At 36.9% G+C, this 25,790-nt stretch overlaps 1 protein-coding gene across 3 annotated transcripts in view; it reads left to right on the top strand.

The window, feature by feature from the left end:
- The window catches only part of MON2 (MON2 homolog, regulator of endosome-to-Golgi trafficking), a gene marked incomplete at both ends in the record, with an annotated part of 70,314 nt that overhangs the window by 22,381 nt on the left and 22,143 nt on the right, over positions 1 to 25,790 (top strand). For 2 of the 3 annotated variants that reach the window (XM_079538046.1, XM_079538047.1), the window contains 20 exons: positions 89 to 218; positions 765 to 862; positions 1,510 to 1,635; positions 2,388 to 2,582; positions 3,331 to 3,455; positions 3,760 to 3,899; positions 8,131 to 8,284; positions 11,199 to 11,431; positions 12,696 to 12,777; positions 13,468 to 13,649; positions 15,700 to 15,812; positions 16,607 to 16,711; positions 16,966 to 17,046; positions 17,133 to 17,206; positions 17,280 to 17,370; positions 18,529 to 18,630; positions 21,813 to 21,923; positions 22,694 to 22,869; positions 24,323 to 24,485; positions 24,902 to 25,195. In XM_079538046.1, coding sequence (XP_079394172.1) covers positions 89 to 218; positions 765 to 862; positions 1,510 to 1,635; positions 2,388 to 2,582; positions 3,331 to 3,455; positions 3,760 to 3,899; positions 8,131 to 8,284; positions 11,199 to 11,431; positions 12,696 to 12,777; positions 13,468 to 13,649; positions 15,700 to 15,812; positions 16,607 to 16,711; positions 16,966 to 17,046; positions 17,133 to 17,206; positions 17,280 to 17,370; positions 18,529 to 18,630; positions 21,813 to 21,923; positions 22,694 to 22,869; positions 24,323 to 24,485; positions 24,902 to 25,195 — 2,775 coding nt within the window. The remainder of the gene's footprint in view (positions 1 to 88; positions 219 to 764; positions 863 to 1,509; positions 1,636 to 2,387; positions 2,583 to 3,330; positions 3,456 to 3,759; positions 3,900 to 8,130; positions 8,285 to 11,198; positions 11,432 to 12,695; positions 12,778 to 13,467; positions 13,650 to 15,699; positions 15,813 to 16,606; positions 16,712 to 16,965; positions 17,047 to 17,132; positions 17,207 to 17,279; positions 17,371 to 18,528; positions 18,631 to 21,812; positions 21,924 to 22,693; positions 22,870 to 24,322; positions 24,486 to 24,901; positions 25,196 to 25,790) is intronic. The other variant, XM_079538048.1, reaches the window with a different exon arrangement.

The following is a 25,790-nucleotide window of genomic DNA, read 5'->3' as shown; positions in this document are numbered from 1 at the left end:
GAAAATATTCCCCAGTCAGTTATCTTGACTTAGCTAAAAGATGAAGATTTACTGCTGTGAGGTGATCTATTTATTTATTTATTTTCAGGCAATTGTACTTTGCTTTCGATTGCACTTCACAAAAGATAATATCACAAATAACACTGCAGCAGCTACAGTGCGACAGGTAGTTACTGTGGTGTTTGAGAGAGTGGTTGCTGAAGATGAACGATACAAAGGTGGGCATACTTTTTTCTCTGCTTGCTTGTTTTAGCCTGTTTCAGCAGACATCAAGTGTTTATCTTTTTCAGATAACGTTATGAAAGATCTAAGCATTATTCATTTTTATGGTCTTTTGTACGTTGACTTGTATTTACGAGTGATGAAATTTTCAGTGCCAATCCAAGTCAGTACTATATAGAGAGATTGATATAAAATAATAAATAAAATCTTTTTTTTTGTTTTTTTCTCAAAGTGTGAGAGCTTATCTTCAGGTTAGTATTGTGGAGGAGTTTGGGGTGAGGGAGCCAATTAAAGTGAAGATACCTTAGAACACTTAGTGTGGAATAGGCCACAACAGTGGTTCTAAAGAGGGCATTCATTGTAAAGAAGAGCTTGGTATTCGTGATCTGTGGTATTCCATCTAATCTCTATTTCTATAGAAATAATAAGCTGTTGAAGAATTATCTGGCCATTCTTTTAGAACCTCTTTGTGAGAACACTTAATGTATACTTGATTTTGAACAGTTCCTTGGTTCACAAAACTGATTTTTGTTTTCACACAGACATTATTGAACAGCCAGTTGCAGTTCAAGGAAATAGTAACAGAAGATCTGTCAGTACACTGAAGCCATGTGCTAAAGATGCATATATGCTTTTTCAGGTAGTTGGGCAGCATATGCTTACACATTTGCAGTTATGATTGGGTGCTCTCTGTCTCTGTAAGAAATTTCAGAAATTTGTTTTTTGGCATATTGGTGAGGTCCTTAACTAGAGCTTCAGGCCTTCTTATATGTATTTATTATAATTGGCAATAATATGCTGTATCCGAGAGGGATGGTTGGAAAATGAAGACAAAGTGGCGTAAGAAAATGTTTTATTATGAATCTTAAGTATGCATGTTGACATTTAGTTTGAAGTTCTTATTTGCTTTAGCCACACACTGCTAGCATAGTCATACTTTTTGTCTTTAGTAATGTATATTAGTGTAAAATGTGTGACAAAAAGTAAGAATTGTATTCAGCATACCAATAAAAATTTCTTGGCTTTGCAAAGTCACTAATCTTGAGATATTTTTGAGGGCAAGAACAAACAGAATTACTGCAGGGATACCAGCAAATAAGTAATTTTATTTTATTTTATGTATTTATTTTCATAAGAACTTTAGTAAAAGACGTGTTTGAGGAAAAATTGCTTTGAAATTGTTACTTACCAAGGATACAATGTGTGTAGATATTGTTGTAGACTCAGGAAATTATTACAGCAAAGGACTCTGAAGAAAATCTAAATGTTACTGTGTTTCTTTTTAAGGATCTTTGTCAGTTAGTTAATGCTGATGCTCCTTACTGGCTTGTTGGTATGACAGAAATGACCCGAACTTTTGGCCTTGAACTTCTTGAGTCAGTCCTCAATGACTTTCCACAAGTGTTTTTACAAGTGAGTAGTTGTCAGAGAGAAAATTAGGAACTCTTTTCTTCACGTGTGTAGTAATATTTCCACATCATTAACTCTTTAATTTAGCATGAATTCCACTTTCAAAAGAAACAGACTATTACATGTTTGATCTTTTAGTTGATGGGGAAGTAGTGTGTGCTTTTTGACCACCTTTTTTTTTTTCTTTCCATCACATTCAATTTGTGCACTTTGTGGAACGTGTTGCTCTGTTTCATATTTTATTTTGCCAGTTGTATCCCTATGAAGTTGTATTTTCCTATCTTGAATTATTTATAAAACTTTTGATGATTGAGCTGTGTAACTTAATGAGAACATTAACTCTGCAACACTTGCAAAGTAGAAGCAATTATAACTCTGATTTGTGTGCATCTACTGCATACTAAGGCACCATAATCTTATGGTAGCATATTTTAGCAGATGTTGTCTAAATTAAGAAGCTTAATATGTAAAAAATGATGTACTTGCAGGCTATTGTTGTTTGCAAGATATAGGAAGAAGAGTGCAAGTATGTACCTGAGAGTGTGATTTCATCATGCTTTTTGGGAACTTTACAATATCTGCCACTCTTTTAATTTCATTAACATTTAATTGATACCAGGATTTACATGAATTCAGAGTCCCTGATTTTAACAGTGCATGTAAATAAGATGCATAATCAGTGCTACTGATGGCAATTGAAGAATATCTGTTAATAATTTGTTTTGAACATGAATTTTTGTTTCATTTTCTTTCAGCATCAAGAATTCAGTTTTCTTCTTAAAGAAAGAGTATGCCCTCTCGTTATAAAGCTCTTCTCCCCAAATATAAAATTCAGACAAGGTTCTAGCACATCATCTTCCCCAGCACCAGTGGAAAAACCATATTTCCCCATCTGTATGCGCTTGCTAAGAGTAGTTTCTGTTTTGATTAAGCAGTTTTACAGTTTGCTGGTAAGAAATGCATTCAAATTTTCCTTATGCAATCCTGTTTTGCCATGTATATGCCATTGCTGTGGTAAATAATAGCATAAGTTAATAGCTGGGAAATGTTGACTTGTACTTGAAAGAAGAAAAGTGTAAAAATCATCATTCTCTTATAGATATTTGTGTTTACCTGTATGATAAACATATGATTTTGTTAACTGTAGACTTTCATAAATTCTTAGAATAGGTTAAGTGTTGTCTTTTTTGTAATGGACTGATTTGGTTAAGCCAGTTTTGATCTTATATTGTTTACCTGGCTTTAAATATTGTTAACTACTGTGCTTTGTCAGTAATCGCTAAGAGGCTTTGGACCTCTGTTGCTAAAGCTGTTGACAGAATGTTCATAAAAAACACATGTTCAGCTGTTCTTTACCTTCTAAGTGTTAGGCATTTACTTAAAAAATAATCTTTTTTTTTTTTTTTTTCATTTGTTTACTGTAGTGCATTTATTTTGTAAAAGTATCTATAAAGAATTTTAAAGCCTTTAATACAATTGCATATGTACTGTTATCTTGTCAAAACAATACTATAAGTATTAGGTATGGTTTTTGTATGTTTTTTGAGTAAATGCTTGTTGAAGTGTAGTTGGTTGGTTGTTTTTGTTTTTTTTTTAAACCTGTGCATAACTTGTTTTAAGCTAACACAAGAATTCAGGGAAGATATTTTGCATAAAGTTTTTTCTTTTAATTCAGTGACTATAAACTCTTTATTTTAGGTGACGGAATGTGAAATATTTCTGTCATTGCTGGTTAAGTTTCTGGATGCAGACAAACCACAGTGGCTAAGAGCTGTTGCAGTAGAATCTATTCACAGGCTTTGTGTGCAGCCTCAGCTATTAAGGTATAACGTACAGCAAGTTTCCCTCTTCCTTACATTTTAAGAAATCTTGTTATTTTTCTTTGCTGGAAAATGCTTTCTAAAACATTTTAAACAGGATGAAACTTACATTCAATAAACTCCTGAAGGTAATTGTATATAAAGCATTAGGCAATGCTGATTATCCAGGAAGGGATGAATTACAGTTATTTGCATATTCCCAAAAAACATTTATCCCAAACTGATGTGGTAAATGATCTGATTTGCGGAAAAAATTTTGGTCTCTAATTTATCAAATGGTTCTTATATTTTATAAAATACTTTTCAGGTCCTTTTGTCAGTCCTATGATATGAAGCAACATTCCACTAAAGTTTTCCGGGATATTGTGAATGCATTGGGGTCCTTCATCCAATCTCTATTTCTTGTACCAAGTACAGGGAATACATCAGTGACACCAAACCAAACTGGTAAGGCTTTGTCCTTATTATAGTTTTAATTTTCCAGTTGTTTTTTTTTTTCTTGTAATAGTAAATTCTGATTTGATTCAGTATATGCTTGGTTTGATATAGTCCTGTTCTTTATTGTTTATTTATCTGGAAAGCTAGCTTGAAACAAACACTGTAGCTCACTCCGAAAGTAATGCCCCATGTTTATTTCCATGGAAAATATGATAGATACAAAGAGTCCAGTAGCCTTATTTGATAGAACAAATTCTCAGCTGCAAAACACTATTTTTTGACGTACCACCATTAGCTCTGTGTTTTTGCCAGCAGTGAGCAAAACCCTGCATGCCACACTTGTAAAAATTTGCACCAGTGGAGGTGATCCACTGTTACTGTCAGTGCTGTTGAAATGCACTGCCCACAGCTTCACTGTGCTCACACCCACTGTTTGGTCTCCATAAACATTCAACAAACATCGTCAATGAATGTCAGTGGGTGCCATTTTTTCTGCATGGAGGAATTAAATTCCACACTTCTGCTTCATACACACTTCCATGTCAGGCATTGTTCTGTCAGACTGCCCCTCTGCTGCCATCTGTCACACAGAAACAAAATGGAATGGAATATTGGCGGGAAGGTTCAGCCTCTACTGCCATACCACCAACATCTGCCTCTGATGCTCTGTGCCAACATAGTAAAGTATGAGGCATTACTTTCAGAGCAACTGAAACTTTCAGATCAATAATTTTCAGATCTGCTACAATAGATGATGTTACATACCTGTATCATGGAGAAGATTTAGCCCTCAAACAGCATAGTTGCATGTGTATCTGTTTCTACAGCTACCAAGCTCTTTGGTTCACATCTTTTCAGAAAGAAATTGAGAGATTTATTTCTAATTTCTAACTACTATAAATTGAATTCTGTCTGACTGGGAAGGATGTCACTTAGGGCTGTGTACAACTGAAGTTTTGGCCAGCATGCATTTGCTTCCTATTTTGAGAGACAATAATATATTCTTCTGGATTTTTAAGGGCAAAACTGGACTGAGGAAGCCAAAGGGTATAAAGACTGCTCTGTGTTTTACAGATGGTCTTTGTGTTTTCTGTAAAATGAAAGTAGTTGCTTACTGAAAATAAACTTGATTATCTTTTTGTGCAACCGGAGTTGTGGCATTTCTCTAGGTATATTTTATTGATTATAAGAAGGAGTGGTCTTCCTGTTAATCCCTTTGCAAGTAGTCACATCTGATTTAGGGCTTTCTGTTTCTTCCCAGGGTTCTGGAAGCATGTCTGCTATTAAATAAATAAACATTAAAAAATCTGGGCTTAGACACATACTTTCCATATTTCCCTGATGAAGCTTGAATCAAAATTTGATGTTAATATTATTTACATTAATTAACTTGTTAGTAGTTGTTTGATAGTTACATGTATGGAAACTGTTAGTGGAATATTATTTCTGGATTAGTTTAATCCATTTAAGAAAATTAGAAAAGCAGTTTTCATCATAAAACACATGCACAAAGAAAACTATTCAACTTCTCCTCAAAACTTACACTTTCCATTCATGTAAAATGGCATTGCAGCAGGCTCATACTTTTAGTAGTATCATTATTTCCCTGGTTTGTCACTTCAGTTTGTTTCTCCTTTACCTTTTTACTTCTCTCTGACTGAGTGATTTTCATGTCTCTTTCTCATACGTTTCTCGTCTACGCTTTTTCTTCTATGGCCACAGCTGACAAAGAACAGATCGATGCAACTTGATTTTTGAATGGAATCTTCTGACTGTAATGACAGTGCTTTGGTAGCAGGTGGTTGTACCCACCTGGTTGGCTTTTCAGCTTTGCTTTTGCAACAGGGTAGTTGGTTCATGCCTTTTGCACAAAGCTGTGCCACATTGCTCAGAGCGTTACCCAGTCAGATCTTGGGGACCTCTAACAGTGGAGACTGCAGAACCTCTCTGGACAACCTCCTCTCCTGCCTGTTTCTTTCCTTATGGGTCTGTACCCCTTGTGATGCAATGTAAGACAATTAGTTCCTTCTGTCCCACCATGCATCACTCCAGTGTGCCTAGAGCTCTTCTTGTTGACATCTTCACAGAGCAGAGTGCAGCTGCTTTGAGGTTACCCCAGAGATATTTCTTCACACTGAATGTAGTCAGCTCTTCCTCCTCCTCACTCACAGTACAAGTGCTCCATCGCCCTACCAGTTTCACAAACCTCCTCTGAACACACTGCAGTTTGTGCATGCCTTGTAGCGTAGGGCCAAAACTGGATGCAGAATCTAGATGCAGTCTAAGAAATGCTGAGCAGAGTGAGGTAATCAATTCCCTTGATCTGCTGGCTGTACCTCTGCCAAGACATATTGCTGGCCTGTGCTCACCAGCCCACCAGGGCCCAATTTTGTATCAGGGTTTTCAGACAGAAAATCAGAAGGATTTCTCTCTTGTGTCTATAGATAAAAACAGTGCCAGTTGGGGCCCTCTTTTTTCCTGCAAAAACCCTGAGGGGGAGAAGGACTTGTGGGTTCTAGTGGATGGAAAGCAGGATATGAGCCATCAGTGGCTTGGAAGGCCAACCATATCCTGGACTTCATCAAAAGAGGGGTGGCCAGCAGGGAGAGGGAGAGGATTGTCCCTCTCTACTCTGCCCTTGTGAGACCTCATCTAGAGTACTGCATTCAGGCCTGGGGACCCCAGCACAGGAAAGATGTGGAGCTGTTGGAGTGGGTCCAGAGGAGGCCCAAGAAGATGTTCACAGGGCTGGAGGATTACACCTATGAAGAAAAGTTGAGCTGGCCTTGCTTAGGAGAAGAGAATTTTCTCACTGTGGCCTTTCAGTACTTGTGTGTAACTTATAAGGAGGGGGACTGACATTCAGACTGACATAGTCTGACAGTGATAGGGAATGGGGGAATAGCTTTAAACTCAAAGAGGAGAAATTTAGATTAGCCGTTAGGAGGAAATTCTTTAACCAGAAAGTGGTGAAACTCTGGAACAGTCTGCCCAGAGAAGCTGTGGGTGCCCCATCCATGGAGGCACTTAAGACTAAGTTGGATGGGGTGCTGGGCAGCCTGAGCTGGTGTGTGGCAGCCCTGCTCAGAGCAGGGAGTTGGAATTGGGTGGTCTTCAAGGTCCTTCCAACCCAAACCATTCTATGATTTTATGAGAAGGTGAAAGCTGCATCTGCCAAAGTTTTGTGTCATTCTTTTTTACTGCTGTAAGGAATCGTGTTGAAAAGAATATTTTAACTGCTTTTGGTAGGATTGCAGAAAACCACACTGCTGTAATTACTTTCACATCAGTGGCAGCGTGTGGTTTACCAGTTTAGCAGTGTGACTTTTTTTTTTTTTTAATCTGTTAAGCTTTACTATATTGAAGTGTATATACATAGGTTTCTGCTTGTATTCATACTGCCTGAATTAGTAATTTAGCTTCTCAACGTGCTTACAAGAGAGCACACTGTTATGCTGTTGGTAGGTGCTGTGAGTCACCTTTGGAACTCTGCCTTTTTTCTGCATCGTCTGTACAGATAGAACCTAAATTTATGGCACATCCTTCTAGCTCATGTATTCTTCTTTCCACGTACAGGAACCATATATGTACAAACTTCCTTGTCCTTTCATCTGGGGATTTTTTAATTTTTTTTCTTGAGTTGGAACCAGTGCCTCCTATCTGCTGATTGGGTCTTCCCTGATGTTTTTTTTCTTCTGCTTTGGCATGGAACAGATTCAGACACTTCAGTTTTCTTCACATTCCCTACATTTCTGAAATATTTAAAGTCAGTGATGATCTTTATTCTTGAAATGATCATCCTCTCTTTCCTACTACTACCGAGATCTAAGTGCAACTCAAATAGTCCTTAAATTTGAAAACAGTTTGAATCTTCACTGAAATATTTATTATTTCATCGAGACCACTGAAGTTCAGTTTGTTCAGTGTTAAGAATGCTGCTATGCATGATACAGACACATTTTATTCAGAGTTAAAGTACTAAGGGGTGGCAGTTACTGCAGAACAGCCGTGCCTTTAAAACTGATTACTTTGCACATTGTACCGTGTTGTAGACAGTAGGGGGAGCTCAAAAGTAGTTTTTTGTGTTGGTGATGATGCATCAAGTAGGGCATCTCAGATTAATCAGTGTATTTGAAGTTAAAAAATTAAGTGTAGAAGAATTGTAGAAAAAAATTGTTTGCTGATTACTAAAGTTAGATTGTGAGAATGGTTAATTTTAACCCTTGGTTTTCCTGAACAGGAAGCAATGCATCAGGGAGCACTGGATCAGCACAGACAAACCCAGGAGTGCTTGGAATGGGAGGTGGTGCAACTGTATTACCTGCCTTTGAATACAGAGGTACCTGGATACCTATCTTGAATGTAACAGTACAAGGCAGTGCTAAAGCTACCTAGTAAGTACCACTATCTTTCTGAAAAAATATATAACAAATACTTTCATTTACAACTTGTCCAAGGCTTTTTTTTTTTTTTTTTTTGTTAATTAGTGAATAATGAGCTGTTCATTTCACTGATATTGAGATATATTATGAATTTTCTTCTTTTCAGCGGAGAGAGGTGGTCTAATTTTCAACTGTTTTGTCCAAATTATCTGGATTCCATTCTGAATATCCTCTACAGCTGTAGCATCTATTGGATTTTATTTTTACTGTAGTGTTGCTGACTTAACTCTGCTTTTAGATCTTGGTATAGTACATAACAATTTCAGAAAGAAACATTTTGCCGCCTCCATTCAGGTGTCCTGTGCTCTGCTTTGAATTTGCTTGCATCTTAACTTTGGATCTCTCCAGTGAGTCCATGATTCTGTCTCAGTAATTTTTGCATTCTGTAATTTTTGCATTCTGTTTTTCTTCTGTGAAAGATAATGGAATTATTGCTACTCTGTCTTGTCAGCAGTTTGTTTCTCCAGTAGTCTCTGCACTTACGATACTACTGTAGATTTGGGTTACACCCGTGCTTTGATTTTCTGTTACTGCTGACATTAGATTTTCATAAAATTACCAGATATTGTGTATGTATTGTACCAGATATTGATTTAATTGGGGACCTCTGCAAACAGAGCTAGCAGAGTTTTTTTCCTGGAGTGGGGCTGTTTTCTTTTGAATGCATGAAGACTTGCATTCAACATTTTTCGTGGCCATTCCCATGGAACTAACAACTCTATTCTGCAGTTTGCTTTCCCATCCTTGGAAGTTAGTGTGTATGATCTCCACCTCACAGGCGTGCTGTGACTATTAAACCCATTAGTAATTTTAATTAGAGCCATATACTTGTAAGTAGATAGAGGATGAAATGTATTGATGGAGGGAAGAGGGAAAAGCACTACATTGTGACTGCATTACGCAACTGCTGGAGCAGAATTTAGGGACTTCCTTACTTGGACTGCGTTACCCTCCACTTTTAACATTGCTTAGAATCATAGAATCACAAGGTTGGAAAGGACCTACAAGACCATCTAGTCCAATTGTCCTCCCATTACCACTGCTACCACAGGCTACTAAACCACATCTTGTAGCTCCTCATCCAGATGCCTCTTGAACACTGCCAGGGATGGCGACTCCACCACGTCCCTGAGCAGCCATTCCAGTGCCTGACCACTCTGAGAGAAAATGTTTTTCTTTATGTTTAACCTAAACTCCTCTGGTACAACTTTTGGCCATTTCTTATGGGGCCAAACCCCTGCTCATCATAACCTCCCTTCAGGAAGCTTGTTTTCCTACATGTGAGTGTGTTGCTTTTTTCAGACCATCACCTAAGCCTGGATCACTATTGCTTTTTTTTTTTTTGTCTGATGCCTTCTTTCCCGTCTTTGGAATCCGTTCAGTTGTACCTTTTTTTCAGCTGACCTCTTATCCCCCAAACATCACTTTTAGTGGTTCGACTTAAAATAGGTGTTACAGAAATCAGACTGGAGACTTTAAAAAATAAAGTAGCAATTTCTAAACTCTGTAACATTTTGATAAATGATATATTTGATTGTAAGCTAATTTAATGGCTTTACTTATTTTTTGCAGCAGAGGTTGTTTGACTTACTTCATCTTAGTCATTTTTTCCTCTGTGCCACATTCTCCAACATAGTCAGGCATAAACTAAATTCAGTATGGAAATCCTGTGTTGTAGTGCTGATCCAAGATTCAGGTGTTGAAATCAGTATCTGTCTGAATGCCAAACAGTTGACAAAGCTATGCTTTATTTGTAACAACACTGTTACTATTTGCTTTTATGGAGTCATCACACTTTACACAGTTACTGCTCTGTTTTTGGTGTTACAACTACTCTTCATTTATTTTTGTTGCTACTTTTTCAGTATGAAATGAGTACTGTTTCTTCTGCCCTCCATTATGTCTTTAAGAGTAGAAAGAAAAGTTGAATGATCTACCTATACTTCATATTCCCTCAGATGCCTCAAACAGCCATCTTCAGGAAAGTTGAATTAATAAGTGAAGCATTACATGCTCAGGGAAAGGTGAATCTTTGGGCAGAAAGCTGTGGAGGCACTAGAGTATAAAATCCTTGGTATACTGCAGTTGGAATGCCTAATCTGTTTAAGAATGTTTTGTAAAGCAAATCCTGAAACAGTAGTTGTTGGGATAGCAGGTCGTTTCTTTAACAGACCACCTTTGCTTGTGCAGATACTGCTGCTGCAGCAGCTATGACCTGTTTCTTGTTGGGCTTTTAGCCCAGCAACTCTTTACAGTATTCTAAGGTAAAATAAGAAGAAAAGTGATAATGAGGCTGCATTTCTAGAATGATGACGATTTAACTGCATGATATCCAGCAGTGAAATCCAGCATTTCCTCTTTGTGCAAGTAACTGCCATTGTCTACTATGCATGCAGTTTATGAATATTTACTCATATATTATCTTGCTGTGGCAGACTTTTCTGGTTGTATGGACTCAGCTTGGAACATTTGGCTTATCCTCAATTTTGTTATAAGAGTGTTCCCACTGTTGTGACTTTCTGACCTATTTCTTCTGGTTTTTTTCTACGTAATTATGTTCTTTGGGACACATTCACTTTCAGCAGCTATAAGTACTGTAAAAAAAGGAGAATAATTTATTGAGTGATACCTACTGTATGTGTTAACTTCATAACTGTACTTTAATTTACTATTTTACTTAATGCTTCATTTACCTTTTTAATTAGCTACTTAATCAAGTAGTTGATTTTCTCGAGTTGCTGTAAATTGTCAAGGCTATTTGGGGCCTGTTAGCACTTGGTATTGATTTGGAATCTTTGTTTTTGTTGCTGTTTTTAATCACAGTTGTACTATTACATACCTACCTATAATGCTTTCGATTTTTCAGTTTGGAAATGCTGGACAAAGTGGAACCACCTACAATTCCTGAAGGCTATGCTATGTCAGTGGCATTTCACTGTTTACTGGATCTTGTCCGTGGTATCACTACCATGATTGAAGGAGAGTTGGGAGAGGCAGAAACAGGCAGTCAAAGCACAGCAGAGACAACTTCATTACCAGCACAGTCTTCAGAGCATCAGGACTTGCAGTCTTTATCTGACCAGTCAGACAAAGAACTAGGTATTTGAAAATGCAAATGCTGTCTAATGTGCAACAGTTTTATGTAAAGTTGGATTAGGGGAGTTAATGCTTTGTTGCTTGAATTTATTGCTTTAAAATCTTACATAAATATTTTTAATGATGGAAGAGGGTTTTGTTTTTTTGGTTTATTTTGTAACAGAACAGCAGTAGTCTTACAAAACTGGACTTGATATAATGCTTTTGTCCTCTAGCACCTTAGCTCTACATTCATTATGGTGAACTAATACTGTTTTACTTGTTTTGGGAATGTGAGAGAGAGATTAGGCATTTTGTTCTCCAGAATGGTTTTTCTTCCTTCCTGTGTCCTTTACTCTTCTTAAGAAGAAACTTAACTGAAAGAAATGTGCCAGTTAAGACTGTACAACAAGAAAGCTGTTTTTCTACTAATGAGATGAAAAGAAAAATATTCTAACGGAAAGATTTTAAGCGAGTTACAAGTATATGGGAAGAGCATAATTTATTTAAAACCAGAAATAATATGAGCTTGTATCTGTGCAAGATATGGACAGTCTGTATATGTATAAGCAGAAGATCCATCTCATGACATGCTGACTTGTGTACCTGGCAGCGGAGATTCTATAAGCTGCTTTAATCATCGTCTGCAGTCCCTGCCAAACGCAGAGCTCTCCGTGAATGCTGCAGAGCTCTCCATGGTGCTGCAAGCAGCACAAGTTTGGCCTGGGTCTTGTAGTGGTTGAGGGAAAAAGAAAGCTCTGTGGACTTACAGGCACATTTTAATTTTGTTAGGCCAGTTTTGTTTCTTAATACATTAGTGAAATGAAGTGTCTGTATATATCCAGTAGCCTGGAAAGTGCTAAAAGACAAGGGGAGAGATAGTTCCTGCACTGCAAAATTTCAGTAGAATGTTTCTTGTTTGCCTGATATTCCACTGTTATGCACTTATGCATACATGCACGCTTATTTTTGTAGAAAAGGATTAAAAATAGTTTTATATAACTTTGTAGGATTTTTTGAAATGTAATTTAGAATAAGCATTGCACTCGTTACATTTTTACCTTAGCAATATTGCTATAAATTGGTCTGTTTAACTGGTAATGGTGTGAGTGCATGCATACATGTATCTGCGCATGTGTGTTTATATATATGTATGTGTGTTTGTGTATATATACACACACAAACTTTAAAGTTCCAACACCAGACACTGTATGTTTGTAATAATATTTTAGTTTAGAAACTTTCTATTATTTGTTTCTACTTTAAATAATTATGTATTTATTTCAAGTTAGCAGAGCTGTCTGGGAAGAAATGGTAAATGCATGTTGGTGTGGTCTTCTTGCTGCATTGTCTCTCCTACTTGATGCAAGGTATTTGATCTTCCATTTCTCATGATCTTTCAGAGATGATATTCTCAGTTATACTTTGAACTGAGTTTGTCTATTGGTTGACTGTTGTTTGAGAGAGCTATTCTTAGTATGCAAGAAGATGTCTGGGGGTTGGTGATTGCGAGGCTGAGTGAAGATCTACTAAGTGTAAACTACATGGAACCATTATTGTACTTCAATATAGGAAAATTAATTTGAATTTCAAAGACTTCCATTTAAACTATTTAAATCGTATTCTTATTTAATTTGACTGAATATTTCGATATGATGAAGTGATTCTACTCACGTTGTGATTAGTGTTGATAAGAATCTCAGTACTTGTTAATATTTCAACAATTGGTATTAATATACAGTCTTTCAAATGGAGGAGCTGTTTACTAAGTAATAACTTTAGTAACTATTGCATGGCTTTCAAAGAGTCTTTTTCTTATCAAACACTATTTTCTGAAATTGGTGTTAAATATCTCCTCATAGTCTCTTTTGTGAAGTCATTCATAACTAACGAACAGTTTTATAGGAAATGGTTCTGAAGAATTTTGTTGATTGGTTGTGCTTGTTCTTCAGTGTTTATGGTGCTCCAATTTCAAAGTATGAGTTCTCATTGATTTCAGTTTGGGTTAGCTGCTTCTGTGCCATGGGTTAATTCTTAGTAAACAGTGTCTACCGTTTCAGCACTGATGAAGCTGCTACTGAAAATATTTTAAAAGCAGAATTAACTATGGCTGCACTCTGTGGAAGACTAGGTCTTGTAACATCAAGAGATGCCTTCATTACTGCCATTTGCAAAGGATCCTTACCTCCTCACTATGCTCTTACTGTATTAAATAGCACAACTGCAGCTCTGTCCAGCAAATGTAAGTATATAGATTTTCCTCTGTTGTTCAAATGTGTTTAATTTTGCTCTACATGTTGTCCATCAATCACAGAATCATGGAATTGTAGGGGCTGGAAGGGACCTCCAGAGATCATCTAGTCTAGCTCTCCTGCAAAGCAGGCTCCCTACAGCAGGCTGCACAGGTAGGCATCCAGGTCGATCTTGAATATCTCCAGAGAAGGAGAATCCATGGCCTCCCTATGCAGTCTGTTCCAGTGTTCTGTCACCCTTACTGTGAAGAAGTTTCTTTGCATATTGGTGAGGAACTTCCCCTGCTGCAGTTTATGGCTGTGCTCCAGTTTATGGCTGTAAACCTATCTAAACCCAGATTTTCTCAGGATGTAGTTGACTTCCTATAGAAGAGGGTTGGCCAGCAGGGACAGGGAGGTGATTGTCCCCCTCCATTCTGCTCTTGTGAGGCCCCATCTGGAGTACTGTGTCCAGGTCTGGAGCCCCCAGTACAAGAAAGAAAGAGAGCTGTTGGAGAGGGTCCAGAGGAGGACCACAAAGATGATCAGGGGACTGGAGCACCTCCCCTATGAAGGCAGGCTGAGGAAGCTGGGCTTGTTCAGCCTGGAGAAAAGAAGGCTGTGAGGTGACCTCATTGCAGCCTTTCAATACCTAAAGGGAACCTACAGACAGGAGGGGAATCAACTCTTTGAAAGGGTTGATAACTGCAGGACAAGGGGAAATGATTTTAAGTTGAGGGAGGGAAGATTTAGGTTGGATGTCAGGGGGAAGCTCTTTACAGAGAGAGTGGTGAGGTGCTGGCACAGGCTGCCCAGAGAGGTTGTGGATGCCCCATGCCTAGAGATGTTCTAGGCCAGATTGGATGGGGCCCCAGGCAGCCTGGTCTAGTATTAAATGGGGAGGTTGGTGGTCCTGCATGTGGCGGGGGGTTGGCGATTCATGATCCTTGATTCATGATTCATGATCCTTCCAACCCTGGCCATTCTGTGATTCTGTGTAAAGATGTACAAGTATTAGGTATAATTTTAACCAGCCTAAAAACTCCCCAGATGCTTAGTGTATGTCAGAAATTTACCTTCTAAGGAGATCTGTCTATCATCCTAAAGATCTGTTAGGATATGTAACTAAGGCATTCAAATTCTGAAAAAGTCCTTGGCAGGAAACTCAGATAGTCGCTGACTAGAATATTGTGCATTTGTAGTGTGCTGTGGTTTTTTCTACAGTTGTATAGTGATTAATAGAACTTACTGCATAAATAGGTCTTAAGTTCTGGATGCTCTTCAGCTTACAAGAGATTCAGCTGATGCTTTCTACATCCTGAGATAGTGTTGTAAATCATTGGATATGCCCATTGGGAATATACTCCTGCTAATTTTGAAAATTAATTGCTCTGTAGCCAGAACTGCAACTGCCTGGTGAACAAGCAGGTGGATTTAACATTAGATCTCTTAAAACAAAAATACTTCAGTATTAGAACAAAGACCAGAATCTTTCCTCTAGGCCGTGAACAAACTAAGTGTATTATGAGACCACAGGTATACAAAGCAGTACATATTACTGAGGTATTCTAACTTCTGTAAAGATGAAGCACTGATAATGGTATTTTATTTAGGTTTGTTTTACAGATGAGTTACAAAAAGGATCTGTGGTGTCTTGTATTGGGAAGACATCACTATGTAACACTTGTGAAATCTTCATTTTCTGAGTGCCGTATTACAGTGGTAGCACACAGTTACACTACTAATAGATAATAACTGCAGATAACCCAGTTGAGACGTAGCCTGAGGCTTATCTTACCAACTTAGCAAAAAATTTTACTCTTGACATAAAATATATTTATATAGAAAAAGGGAGGGAGGAATTAGTACTGGTTCATTTAACCCTGTAGCATAATGATGTAGTAGTCTGCATACAACCAAAGACTTAATTGAAGTCAGCTATCTTAAAGCTAATACTGTGAAAATAATTTCAGGAGGTTTGCCACTACTCAGGAGTGGTGGTTTTTGTTACTACAGCAGGTACTGGACTTTAAATTTGGATATTTTTTCGTTTTCCTCTAGCATATTCCATTCAGGGACAGAATGTTCAAATGATCAGTCCCTCAAGCGAGTCTCATCAGCAAGTTGTGGCAGTAGGACAGCCCTTAGCTCTTCAGCCACAAGGAACAGTAATGGTAAGTACAACTTGTGAGTGATACCTGTCTTGCTTACTAACTTCTTTTTGCATCTTAGTATGTCTCAAAAGTGGCAATAGGTAAGCAGCATTCTTACAAAGAATGAAATATTATCCTAAGCTTTCTTTTGGATGGCTGTCCAGGGCAGCATGTTTCAGAAACTGCTTTTATTCAGCCTGAATCTGTTGTTTGAAAAAAACTTGGGTCTCAGCTGTCATTTGTGCCTATATATAAAAGTTTGCTTATGTTTTGTCATAAGATTGACTTGGATTTTATAGAGAAGATGCATTTAAATCTGAGGTAATTGACTTTGTGTCTTCGATAATAATGTGATATTGGGAGGAGATGGCACTGATCAAATTGTATTCAAGCCCAGGAAGATAAGATTGAGAGAAGGAGAGATACTGAATTACTCACCTAAAAAAAGATATATTGCACCAGTGCAGGCAAGATATAGTCTTTAAACTGTTTAGTAAAAAATTGCAGCCTTCCTAGTGTCATGGCTTAACCCTGGAGGGCCCTAGAAGACAGCTAAGCACAACACAGGTGCTTAGTTTCCCACTCAGCCCTATCGCCACATCAGGGTGGGAGAAGAGAATCAAAAGGTTCAAAAGGTAGAGAACTTGTGGGTTGGGATAAAGGACATTCAGTAAGTTTAAAAAAAAAAAAAGTTATAGCACACTGTGAGCTGCTTTGAAGAGAGCTAACTCTATTCCAGTCAAAACTAGTGCCTCTAGAAATACTATTACTGTAGTAATAAAACTATATATATATATATATTTTTTTTTTTCCAGCTGACTTCGAAAAATATCCAGTGTATGAGGACATTGCTCAACTTAGCTCACTGCCACGGGGCTGTTCTTGGTACATCGTGGCAACTTGTCTTGGCTACTCTTCAGGTATAACAGGAAGTATTTATGGTTTCTGATACCTTACTTTTTCATTATACATACATTGGTTTTGAATTTTTATGTGACCAATAGAAAAAGCTTTGATTCTGATCCAGGCATATTTTAACTGCCTTGAGTAAATACTGTGGCGTTTTCCTTGAATTTTGTTTAGTTGGAATGCTACCAACTAGCTTGAATAGAACGTTAGTTTTGCTGCTGCTTGAGGAAGTTTTCATGCTGAAAACCATCTTTGTGTATTTCAGCATCTTGTGTGGATTCTGGGACTGAAACCTGGTGTTGGGGGTGCCTTAAAACCTGGAAGAGCTGTAGAAGGGCCCAGCACAGTAAGCAAAGTTGTACATTTTATAGTTAACGATTGTGTGGTATTTTCTGTTGCAGTCTGTAAGATACGTTTCTGTCTTTTTTCAAGGTTCTGACTACAGCAGTTATGACTGATCTACCAGTTATATCCAGCATACTATCAAGACTTTTTGAAAGCTCGCAGTAAGAAACCTTATAATTAAAAAAACACGTATGTATCAAACTTGACAGTGTTTTGATAGTTGTTATTTTTCAGGTACCTTGACGATGTATCTTTGCATCACTTAATAAATGCCCTTTGTTCGTTGTCTCTGGAAGCCATGGATATGGCCTATGGAAACAATAAGGTATAAGAAGAGTTCTCTTTTTTCTTCTTGCTTTTTTTGTGTGTGTGTGTGTGTGTGTGTGTGTGTGTGTGTGATATACTTGTATATTTGTCTTATAAACTAACTGTTTCCAATATTAAGACAGCAACATATCTGCTTTTTTACTCCAGAATAAAAAATAATGTTTCTATTAATCAGATTGGGAATAGATAAAACTCTAGAAAGCCCCTGTAATTTCAGAGGTCAGAACTGCTGTCTGGCACACTATGTTCTGTTAGGTGTTCATTTTCAGTATTTTTTTAATAATACGCTTCAGATAAAGCATGACAACTCAGGTATTAAAAACCTACCGATTCTTACTTGCCTGGGGAAATAATAGTATTCCTGTCAGCCAGAGAAAATAAACCTAGCCCAGGATCGTTAAAGATCCTGTGATTGAAGAAAATTGAGCATGTCTTCTCCTAGTCATAATCTAATCCCAGATGAGAATTTCTGAAAGTTTTTACTTGATCTATTACCATAGAGATAATCATGACAGAAAATGTTCTTTGTAATATTTGACAATTACAGTAACAAGGCAGAAAAAGAGAATAAATTAAAATAAGTAAATGTTGTGTCTAAAATTAGTTGAAAATTAGAATTAAAATTCAATGGAAATGGGAAAAATTACATTGCAAATCATTTTTCAATATATATTCATTGATTTATCATAAGTTTCAACAAATCAGTGTTTGCATATGTATTTGAAGAATGGGAAATATAAGATAAAGAGTAGGGAGAAAAATGTTTTATTTTATTTGTTCATATACAATTTTTATCTTTGCAAGTTGTGATGGGTAAGAGACTGTTTTGCTAGTTAAATATGTTATAAAACTGGTCTTAGGGAGGCCTATGAGTGTAAAAACAAGGTTTTGGAGAAAACCATGAAAAATTAGGAAAAATGTGCTCTTGATTATATGCTGTTGCTACCCCCTTGTGGCTTCTCATGAAGTACTGCAGATGCTGTGGAAACTTCCCAGCTATGTTACCTGGGCTGTAAATGCTGTGATAATAGCTTATGAAATACAGCACTCCAGTGGAGACTAGTTACATCTTAATTTACAAATCATAGTGTAGTGAATGTCTCTGGCATCATCTGAGTTATCTCAAAGTCATGTATTCAAATTCTCTTTTACTAAGGAACCATCCCTTTTTGCTGTTGCTAAATTACTGGAAACAGGACTAGTTAACATGCACAGGATTGAGATTCTTTGGAGACCTCTGACGGGTCATCTTCTGGAGGTAACTAATTGCACTAGAAATTAGCGTGCAATGAGGTATTGCCTTATGACAGCGCATTTTTGAAGTGTATGTTTTTTTTTTTAATCTAAAGTGTGTTTAAATGTGTTGTTTTATATGTTTTTGCAGTTTGCATTGCAATTTTAATGTAAATATTTAAATTTCAGTATTTTATAGCTCTTACTGACTTTGTCTTTACGGTGCTGTCAGTATTTATGCACCATGTATGTGTTATATTTACTGCAACACAAAGAGTTTTCATTTTGGAGTCAAGTGGTGCAAATATGTGAGAGATTTTAAGATATATTTACTGAATAGATTGAAGCCATTAGATAAACCAACAGAGTTTTCTTGTTTGTTTTTAATAAATGTGAAGTAATACTTTCAGTTGTTTCTTGAAGAGAATACCATTATAAAAATAGCAAAATAGGTGTCATTTGTAAAGTAAATATTTTAATTCCTAGATGAAAAATTGCTTTTGTCAAGGAAAAGATCTTATATTTTGAATTTGAAACTAAAACCAGATTACAGAGTGTACTTGTAAAGTTTTAATCCTCTGCAGGAATAGGTAGAAGAGTGAGGTATATTTAAAGACAGTAAAGGACTGTAGTGGATTAACCTTGGCTGGTTCCAAAGTGCTCACCTAATTGCTCACTCATTCCATCTTTCAGCAAGATAGGAGGAGAAAGTAAGTTGTACAAAGCTCATGGATCAAGATAAGGACAGAGAGATTGGTCACTGATTACTGTCGTGGGTTAAACAGGTGACTTTGGGAAGATTATTGACAATTAGTAACTGAGTAAAACAACAGAGTCGGAAAATAAAACTACAACCACCTTCTGAACAGCCTCTCTCTTTTCCTGAGTTCAGCTTCACTCCTGATTCTTCTGTGTCTTCCACACCCACAGAAATGCAGAGAATGGGCAATGGGGGTTGTGGTCCATCCACTGCATTTTCTCTGTTGCTCCTGCCTCCTCACTCTCTTCCCTTGCTGCAGTGTGGTAACCCTCACATAGGATACAGTCCTTCATGAACAGCCCCAAAGTGGATCCTTCCTTTGGGATGCAGTTCCTCAAGACTGCTCCACAATGGGCCCAAAGTGGGCTGCAGTTTGTGCCGGACAACCTGCTCCTGTGTGGGCTTGCGGGTTCCTTTCCATGGACCACAGATCTGTCTGTGATCCTGCTCCTGTAGGGGTTCTTAATGGGATGTAGCTTCTTTCAGGCTTTATCCTCATGCACAGGCTTCTTCCTGGGCTGCACATGGAGATCTGCTCTGCTGAGGTACTCCATGGGCTGCAGGGGGAATCTCTTCTCCAGTGTGTTGAGCACTCCTTCGATTTTTTCTATCTGCAGAGTTGTTTCTCTCACGTTTTCTACACACTCTAATAGTTGCTGCACAACATTTCACCTTTGTTTTCTTTTTTTTTTTCTTTTAACCTTTTCTTAAATACGTTATCACAGAAGTGTGCCACCAGCCTCTCTGACCAGCTCAGCTTTGGTCAGCAGTGGGTCCCCTCTGAAGCTGGCTGGAACTGGCAGTTCCCACCATAGAGCAGCTCCTGGTCTCTTCTCACAAAAGGCATTCCAGCAGCACCTACCCACCTCCCACTCCCGCCCCCCACGCTATACCTTGCCATATAAACCCTGTGCAAGCAGAGAGATTATCTTCCTCATTTTCCTGCTTCCTCTGAACCAGTGCATTATTTTAAACAGTATTAAGGATTGGCTATCTCTGATCTTGTTTATGGAGATCATCTCCAAATAGTCTTACATCTAGGAGAAAAAAAAATTGGATACTTAAAGGTTTAACGACTTAAAGTAGACATGGAAGTCTTGGAAGATAAGAGAAATATAAGGTTCACCATCCACACCTTGGGAGTCCGTGTTTTCCTGTCGTAAGCAGTCTGTTTCAGTCTATCATCCATCATGAATATTTGCCACTATTTTTTCAGGAGATGCAATTTATTTTGAAGTACTGCATTATTTCCATTTAAACCTATGTCTTTGAGGTACAGTGAGGAAAGAGAAAGCACCAGCTGCAAATTCAGTTAAACACAACCTGAAGGAAGAATTCTTTCCGTATTTCTGAAACTATTATCTGATCAGATTCAGAGCACCATGATGTAGTTCAAATTCTATCATTTTATGTCAAGTAACAAAAATAAATTAATTTAGGAGACGAGCTATTTCTGTTCTGTGTTTTTTAACATGAAGCTAGCTTTTCTGCTTTGTTCTCCATTTCAGTTTGGCTGGTGTCTAATAACAAAACAGTCCTCCAACCCACACCAATCTAAACCATCTTCCTTCCTTATGATCTTGCCTTGGATTTTGAAAGACACTGGATTCTCATACCAGCTAAGCTCAGGCAGGAAGCATGGATGGAAATAATTGTTTTGAAGTCAGTGAGGCTGTAAATGCCTTATTTATTTGAGGCTAACAGACACAGGATTGCAAGTACAATTACTGTGTATCTATGCATAGTGTTTTTAATTTCCTCTAAAAAAGCAATTAAAAAAACAAGTAGGCTCAGGTAACTAGGAGTCAAAGAGGAAGAAAGACATTTGAAACTTAAGAGTGAAAGAATGATCACTGTCATTTTGTCATGTTTTTGAAATAGTAATGTTTAGGTTTATTTTACATTCATTATGTAGTTACTTTCTGTGTTTGAAATCATAGAAGGGCAGACACATATTGTGTTAGTCAATGTCATGCTCCCTTGCTTGATTATGAATGTTAGGCTGTGTGTGAAAAATGTAATTTAGAATTTTATAGTAGCTCAAGGTTGAGTTAAACCCAAGAGTTTCAGACAGTCATTGAAGACTTGTTTGGTAATTTTTAAACTATGAATATCTGAAATAGCAGCTAGTATATTGATTTTTAAAGAATGTTTTGACTTGAATTACTGTGCTTTTCAATTTGTTTCCTTCTGTGTCTTTCCCTGCTTCCTGTTGCTTCCTTACTCAGAAGGTATGTGTGTCCGAAAGATAATATTTTTATTTGTTCTTAGTATTAAACCTGATTTTAACATCTAGAGATCTGTTGCATTGTTCTAAAAAAATATTTTACTAGAATATTTTATCTAAACGTCCACTACAATTTAAATGTTCAATTTTTATATATTACATATGCTTAAATCTTGATTAAATAAAAGTGCCTTCAAACAAAACACTGTTATGCTTTCAGGTTTGTCAGCATCCCAACTCCAGAATGAGAGAATGGGGAGCAGAAGCTTTAACCTCTCTTATTAAAGCAGGACTGACATTCAGCCACGATCCTCCATTATCACAGAATCAGGTAAAGTAAGTTTATGAAAAACTGCTTTCCTCCTTTTCTAGGACTTATTATGAACATGAAATCAGAATCTTCCCTAGAGGAAGTTTTCTACAGTTCAGTGAATAGGAGGCATTCATAAAGCAATTTTACCATTGAGTTTATAAAGCCTACAGCTGTAACATTCAGTTGTAACTACTGAAAATCACCTTGTGCATTCTAATGAGCTACCCTCTCCTTTTTCAAATGCATGATGAAGAGTACTGAGGCTTGAATATTATGTGAGTTTGTTAGAACAAATTGTGGATCACCTTCATGAGTGCAAAATAATTCCAGAATGCTTTATATGTTCCAGTATGTAAATATGTGATGTAGTGGCATGTAAGAAATAAATGGCCTAACCTTCTGAATCACAACTATTCAATCAATTGTTAGTAAAATATTCTAATATTTTTACTGGGGTTCAGTGAATAGTATTTTTAAGATCTGTTGGATGAGCATAAAGTTGCACGATAGCTTTTATGCAACCGTGCCAGCATGCTGTAGTAGGGATATGCTGTAGGAACCTGAAGAAATGGTCAGGAGAAAAAAAGAAAATGCAGATTTCCTGCTGTGAGATACTTTATAAAAAGGTTTTTTTTGGAAGGGCCTGTCTGACACTGAATTCCAGCAATTTGGATCACTCTAAAAACTTCTTAGGAATTGGTACTGTATGGTTCACTTATCATATGTAAAAATAATTATGAATCAGTTAGAGCATATTAAGGACGCTAACATTTACTGTTTACTTTTAGAGACTGCAGCTACTTCTACTGAATCCACTGAAGGAGTTGTCAAACATCAGTCATCCTGATATCAGGATCAAGCAGTTGGAGTGTGTGCTACAGATTTTACAGAGTCAGGGTGACAGCTTAGGACCTGGTTGGCCATTAGTCCTTGGAGTCATGGGAGCAATAAGAAGTGATCAGGGGTAAGTGATAAAAATAAAATATTTAAATCATGTAAAGTGACAGTAGTGGAAAGAGTTCTACTTATATTTTCATACTTAATAACCATTTTGATAGTAGCATAATTTGTGCTATTTTTATCTTATGAGCAATTTTACTCAGCAGACACACAGTTTTGGTAATTTTGGTAATTTTTCCTTTAGAACACTTTTATTTTACTGTCATGCTGTTTCCACTTGCATGAAGGACTTTGAAACCTTTTTCCAAACACGAGATAATGCAATGGCCTTGCATTTGAATACAGAAGAAGAGATTACTTACCCATCAATGCAGCTCTTCAAAATGAGCTGTATAACCATGCTTTCATTTCCTGCTTCCTTTCCTTTTCCTCTAGAGTCCTTGAAGAGTGCATGCTTCTGGAATTTTGTGGTAGAGGGAAGTGCTCCAGTTTTGTGTGTGTTTCAATTTCTAGAACTGTGTAATTAACATGGAGCAAAGTAGTGTATGAACAGTTCTTCCATAAGTATAGCAAGAATAAATACTTTCATGGTAGGATAGATATCCATTTGTAGGATGCATCTTATTACATGGAGGTAATAGTTATAATGTTACTGTCCACACACAAGTTTGTGTGCATTTCTCTGGCTTCCATCTTATGTTGGCTGTTACGATACAATAGAAGTGGCCCACCTATGATATTCATTTTCAATTAATTGGGGAAAAAAATGGTGTTTTTAACTGAGACTTTGAAACAAGTAAGTAGCATATCTGTGTTCTGTTTTGTTGGTTGTATTTTTTTTCCCCTGGAATATGTATTCTGAAGGACATTCAGTTTTTGTGTTACAAACATTTGGCTTTTTCTTTCCTGTGTTAAATATTAAGCATTTAAAAAGCCCAGTAGCTAAATTTAAATGCAGCTGCAGTAGTCTGCCTTCCCTGTTTTGCATTATCTACACTGCAGTGCTCTTTTTTTGATTCCTTCATTTTGTCTCTCACACAACAAGATTTTGTTTCTGGATAACATTGTTTTCCATATTACATTTGTATTTTATCTGTTTGTATTCATAATTTAATTCTGAAGGCTAAATATTTATTAAATATGTATTTAACAGCAGATATTTTCAAAAGATTTTGTCTAATATAATATATAGTACTGAAACGTGTACAACTAGCATTATGCACATTTTTCTTACTAAATAAAATACATTTAATCTGTTCTGCTTATTTTAAGTTGAGGCTTCAACTTAATGTTGCATTTCAAAAAATGTCTATTTAAAACATTTAAAATCAAATGCCATCCATTTCAAATGTCAATCCATTTCAAAGATTTATAAATACCAATATGTGTATTTAAATAATACTATCTCCCGATGTATTTTGTTCAGAAAGTTTCTTTGCTCTTGAGGAAATCTGAAATTAGAGTGTGAGTGTGTTTTGTTTTTATTTTGTGTTGTTTTTTGTTTGTTTGTTTTTAAGAGAGTCCTTAATACGGACTGCATTCCAGTGTCTTCAGTTGGTTGTGACCGACTTTCTTCCAACAATGCCATGCACTTGTCTGCAGATAGTTGTTGAAGTTGCAGGAAGCTTTGGTCTTCACAATCAAGAGCTAAATATTAGCTTAACTTCAATTGGTTTGTTGGTGAGTTTCACATTAACCTACAGAGATGCTGCTTCCGACTTAATTTTTTTAATTAATGGAAATGATTTGTAGTCCATTCTACAAGTTAAAGCCAAAGCCTGTTTTTTTATTTCTTGCTGGTGTCTCATGCTGTCATTTGGAATCATATGTAAATAGAATAAGCTTTAATCTATTTTAAACGTAGTGTAAAACAAGTAGTAGTGGATTGTGAGCTTTTTCATCAGTCTCCAAATGTTAATAGATTGTTTCCCTCTCTAGTCTGTAGAATGTAACTGTGGTTTATAAGCTAAGACTCAAGGAAACAACTTTCTGCACTTTGTAGCATTTATGTGCTGAATGAGAAACGTTTTATTTCATGATCATTAAGAATGTTGTAATATTTTATTGTGTAATACAATATTTTATTTATTTTCTAGTGGAATATTTCAGATTATTTTTTCCAAAGAGGTGAAATAATTGAAAAGGAACTTAACAAAGAAGAAGCAGTGTTGCAGAAGCAGGCAGAAGAAAAGGGGGTGGTTCTGAATAGACCTTTTCATCCCGCACCACCATTTGACTGTCTTTGGTTGTGTTTATATGCTAAACTTGGAGAACTCTGTGTGGATCCCCGACCTGCAGTTAGAAAGAGTGCTGGGCAGACATTGTTTTCCACCATTGGTGCTCATGGAACTTTGTTGCAACATTCAACATGGCACACAGTGATATGGAAGGTATGACACGTGAGCTTCTACTTTAAAATTTCATTCACATTCACATTTGCTTGCTGTTTTTCTTAATATTGCTTAACTAGTTTATTAAGATTCTGTGAAAGATAACATATGGTGGTAGAAGTCTGACCTCATTTTATTATTATTTCTTTTAATTTTCTTTTCTCTTGCCCTTAAAGCCTTTCATGAAACGTAGTTTTTGTATCTTGATATTTTCTTTCATATGCAGGCGTTGTATAAAAGGGCCATTCCCTTCCTTAACAGGAGAATGATTCCTCCTGTTTTGCAAAAATATGATGACATTTGGGGGTCACGTGATTGAATTGATCTAATATTAGAGTGAGCTTTGTTTTGCCCTCTGTTTGGCTCTTTTTTCTAAAAGGATCAGTCAGGTGCCCTAATCCTAAAATGACAGTCATATTGTCTGTGCCTTTAGGAAAAATCAGGGTATTGTGGAGTCTGTTGCCTGCTGTACTGTGTGAGGTATCTGAGATCTCTAGATCCAAATTGGCACAATTCTCAGTGGCTCTGACCATGCTATTTAGACCTTTCTTAAGTAAGCATCAGTAGGCTGATTCTTACTCTTAGCTTTTGCACA

Source organism: Tetrao urogallus (genome assembly GCF_951394365.1).
Source record: "Tetrao urogallus genome assembly, chromosome: 1".
Taxonomy (NCBI): Eukaryota; Metazoa; Chordata; class Aves; order Galliformes; family Phasianidae; genus Tetrao; species Tetrao urogallus.
This window is presented reverse-complemented; position numbering and strand designations above follow the sequence as displayed.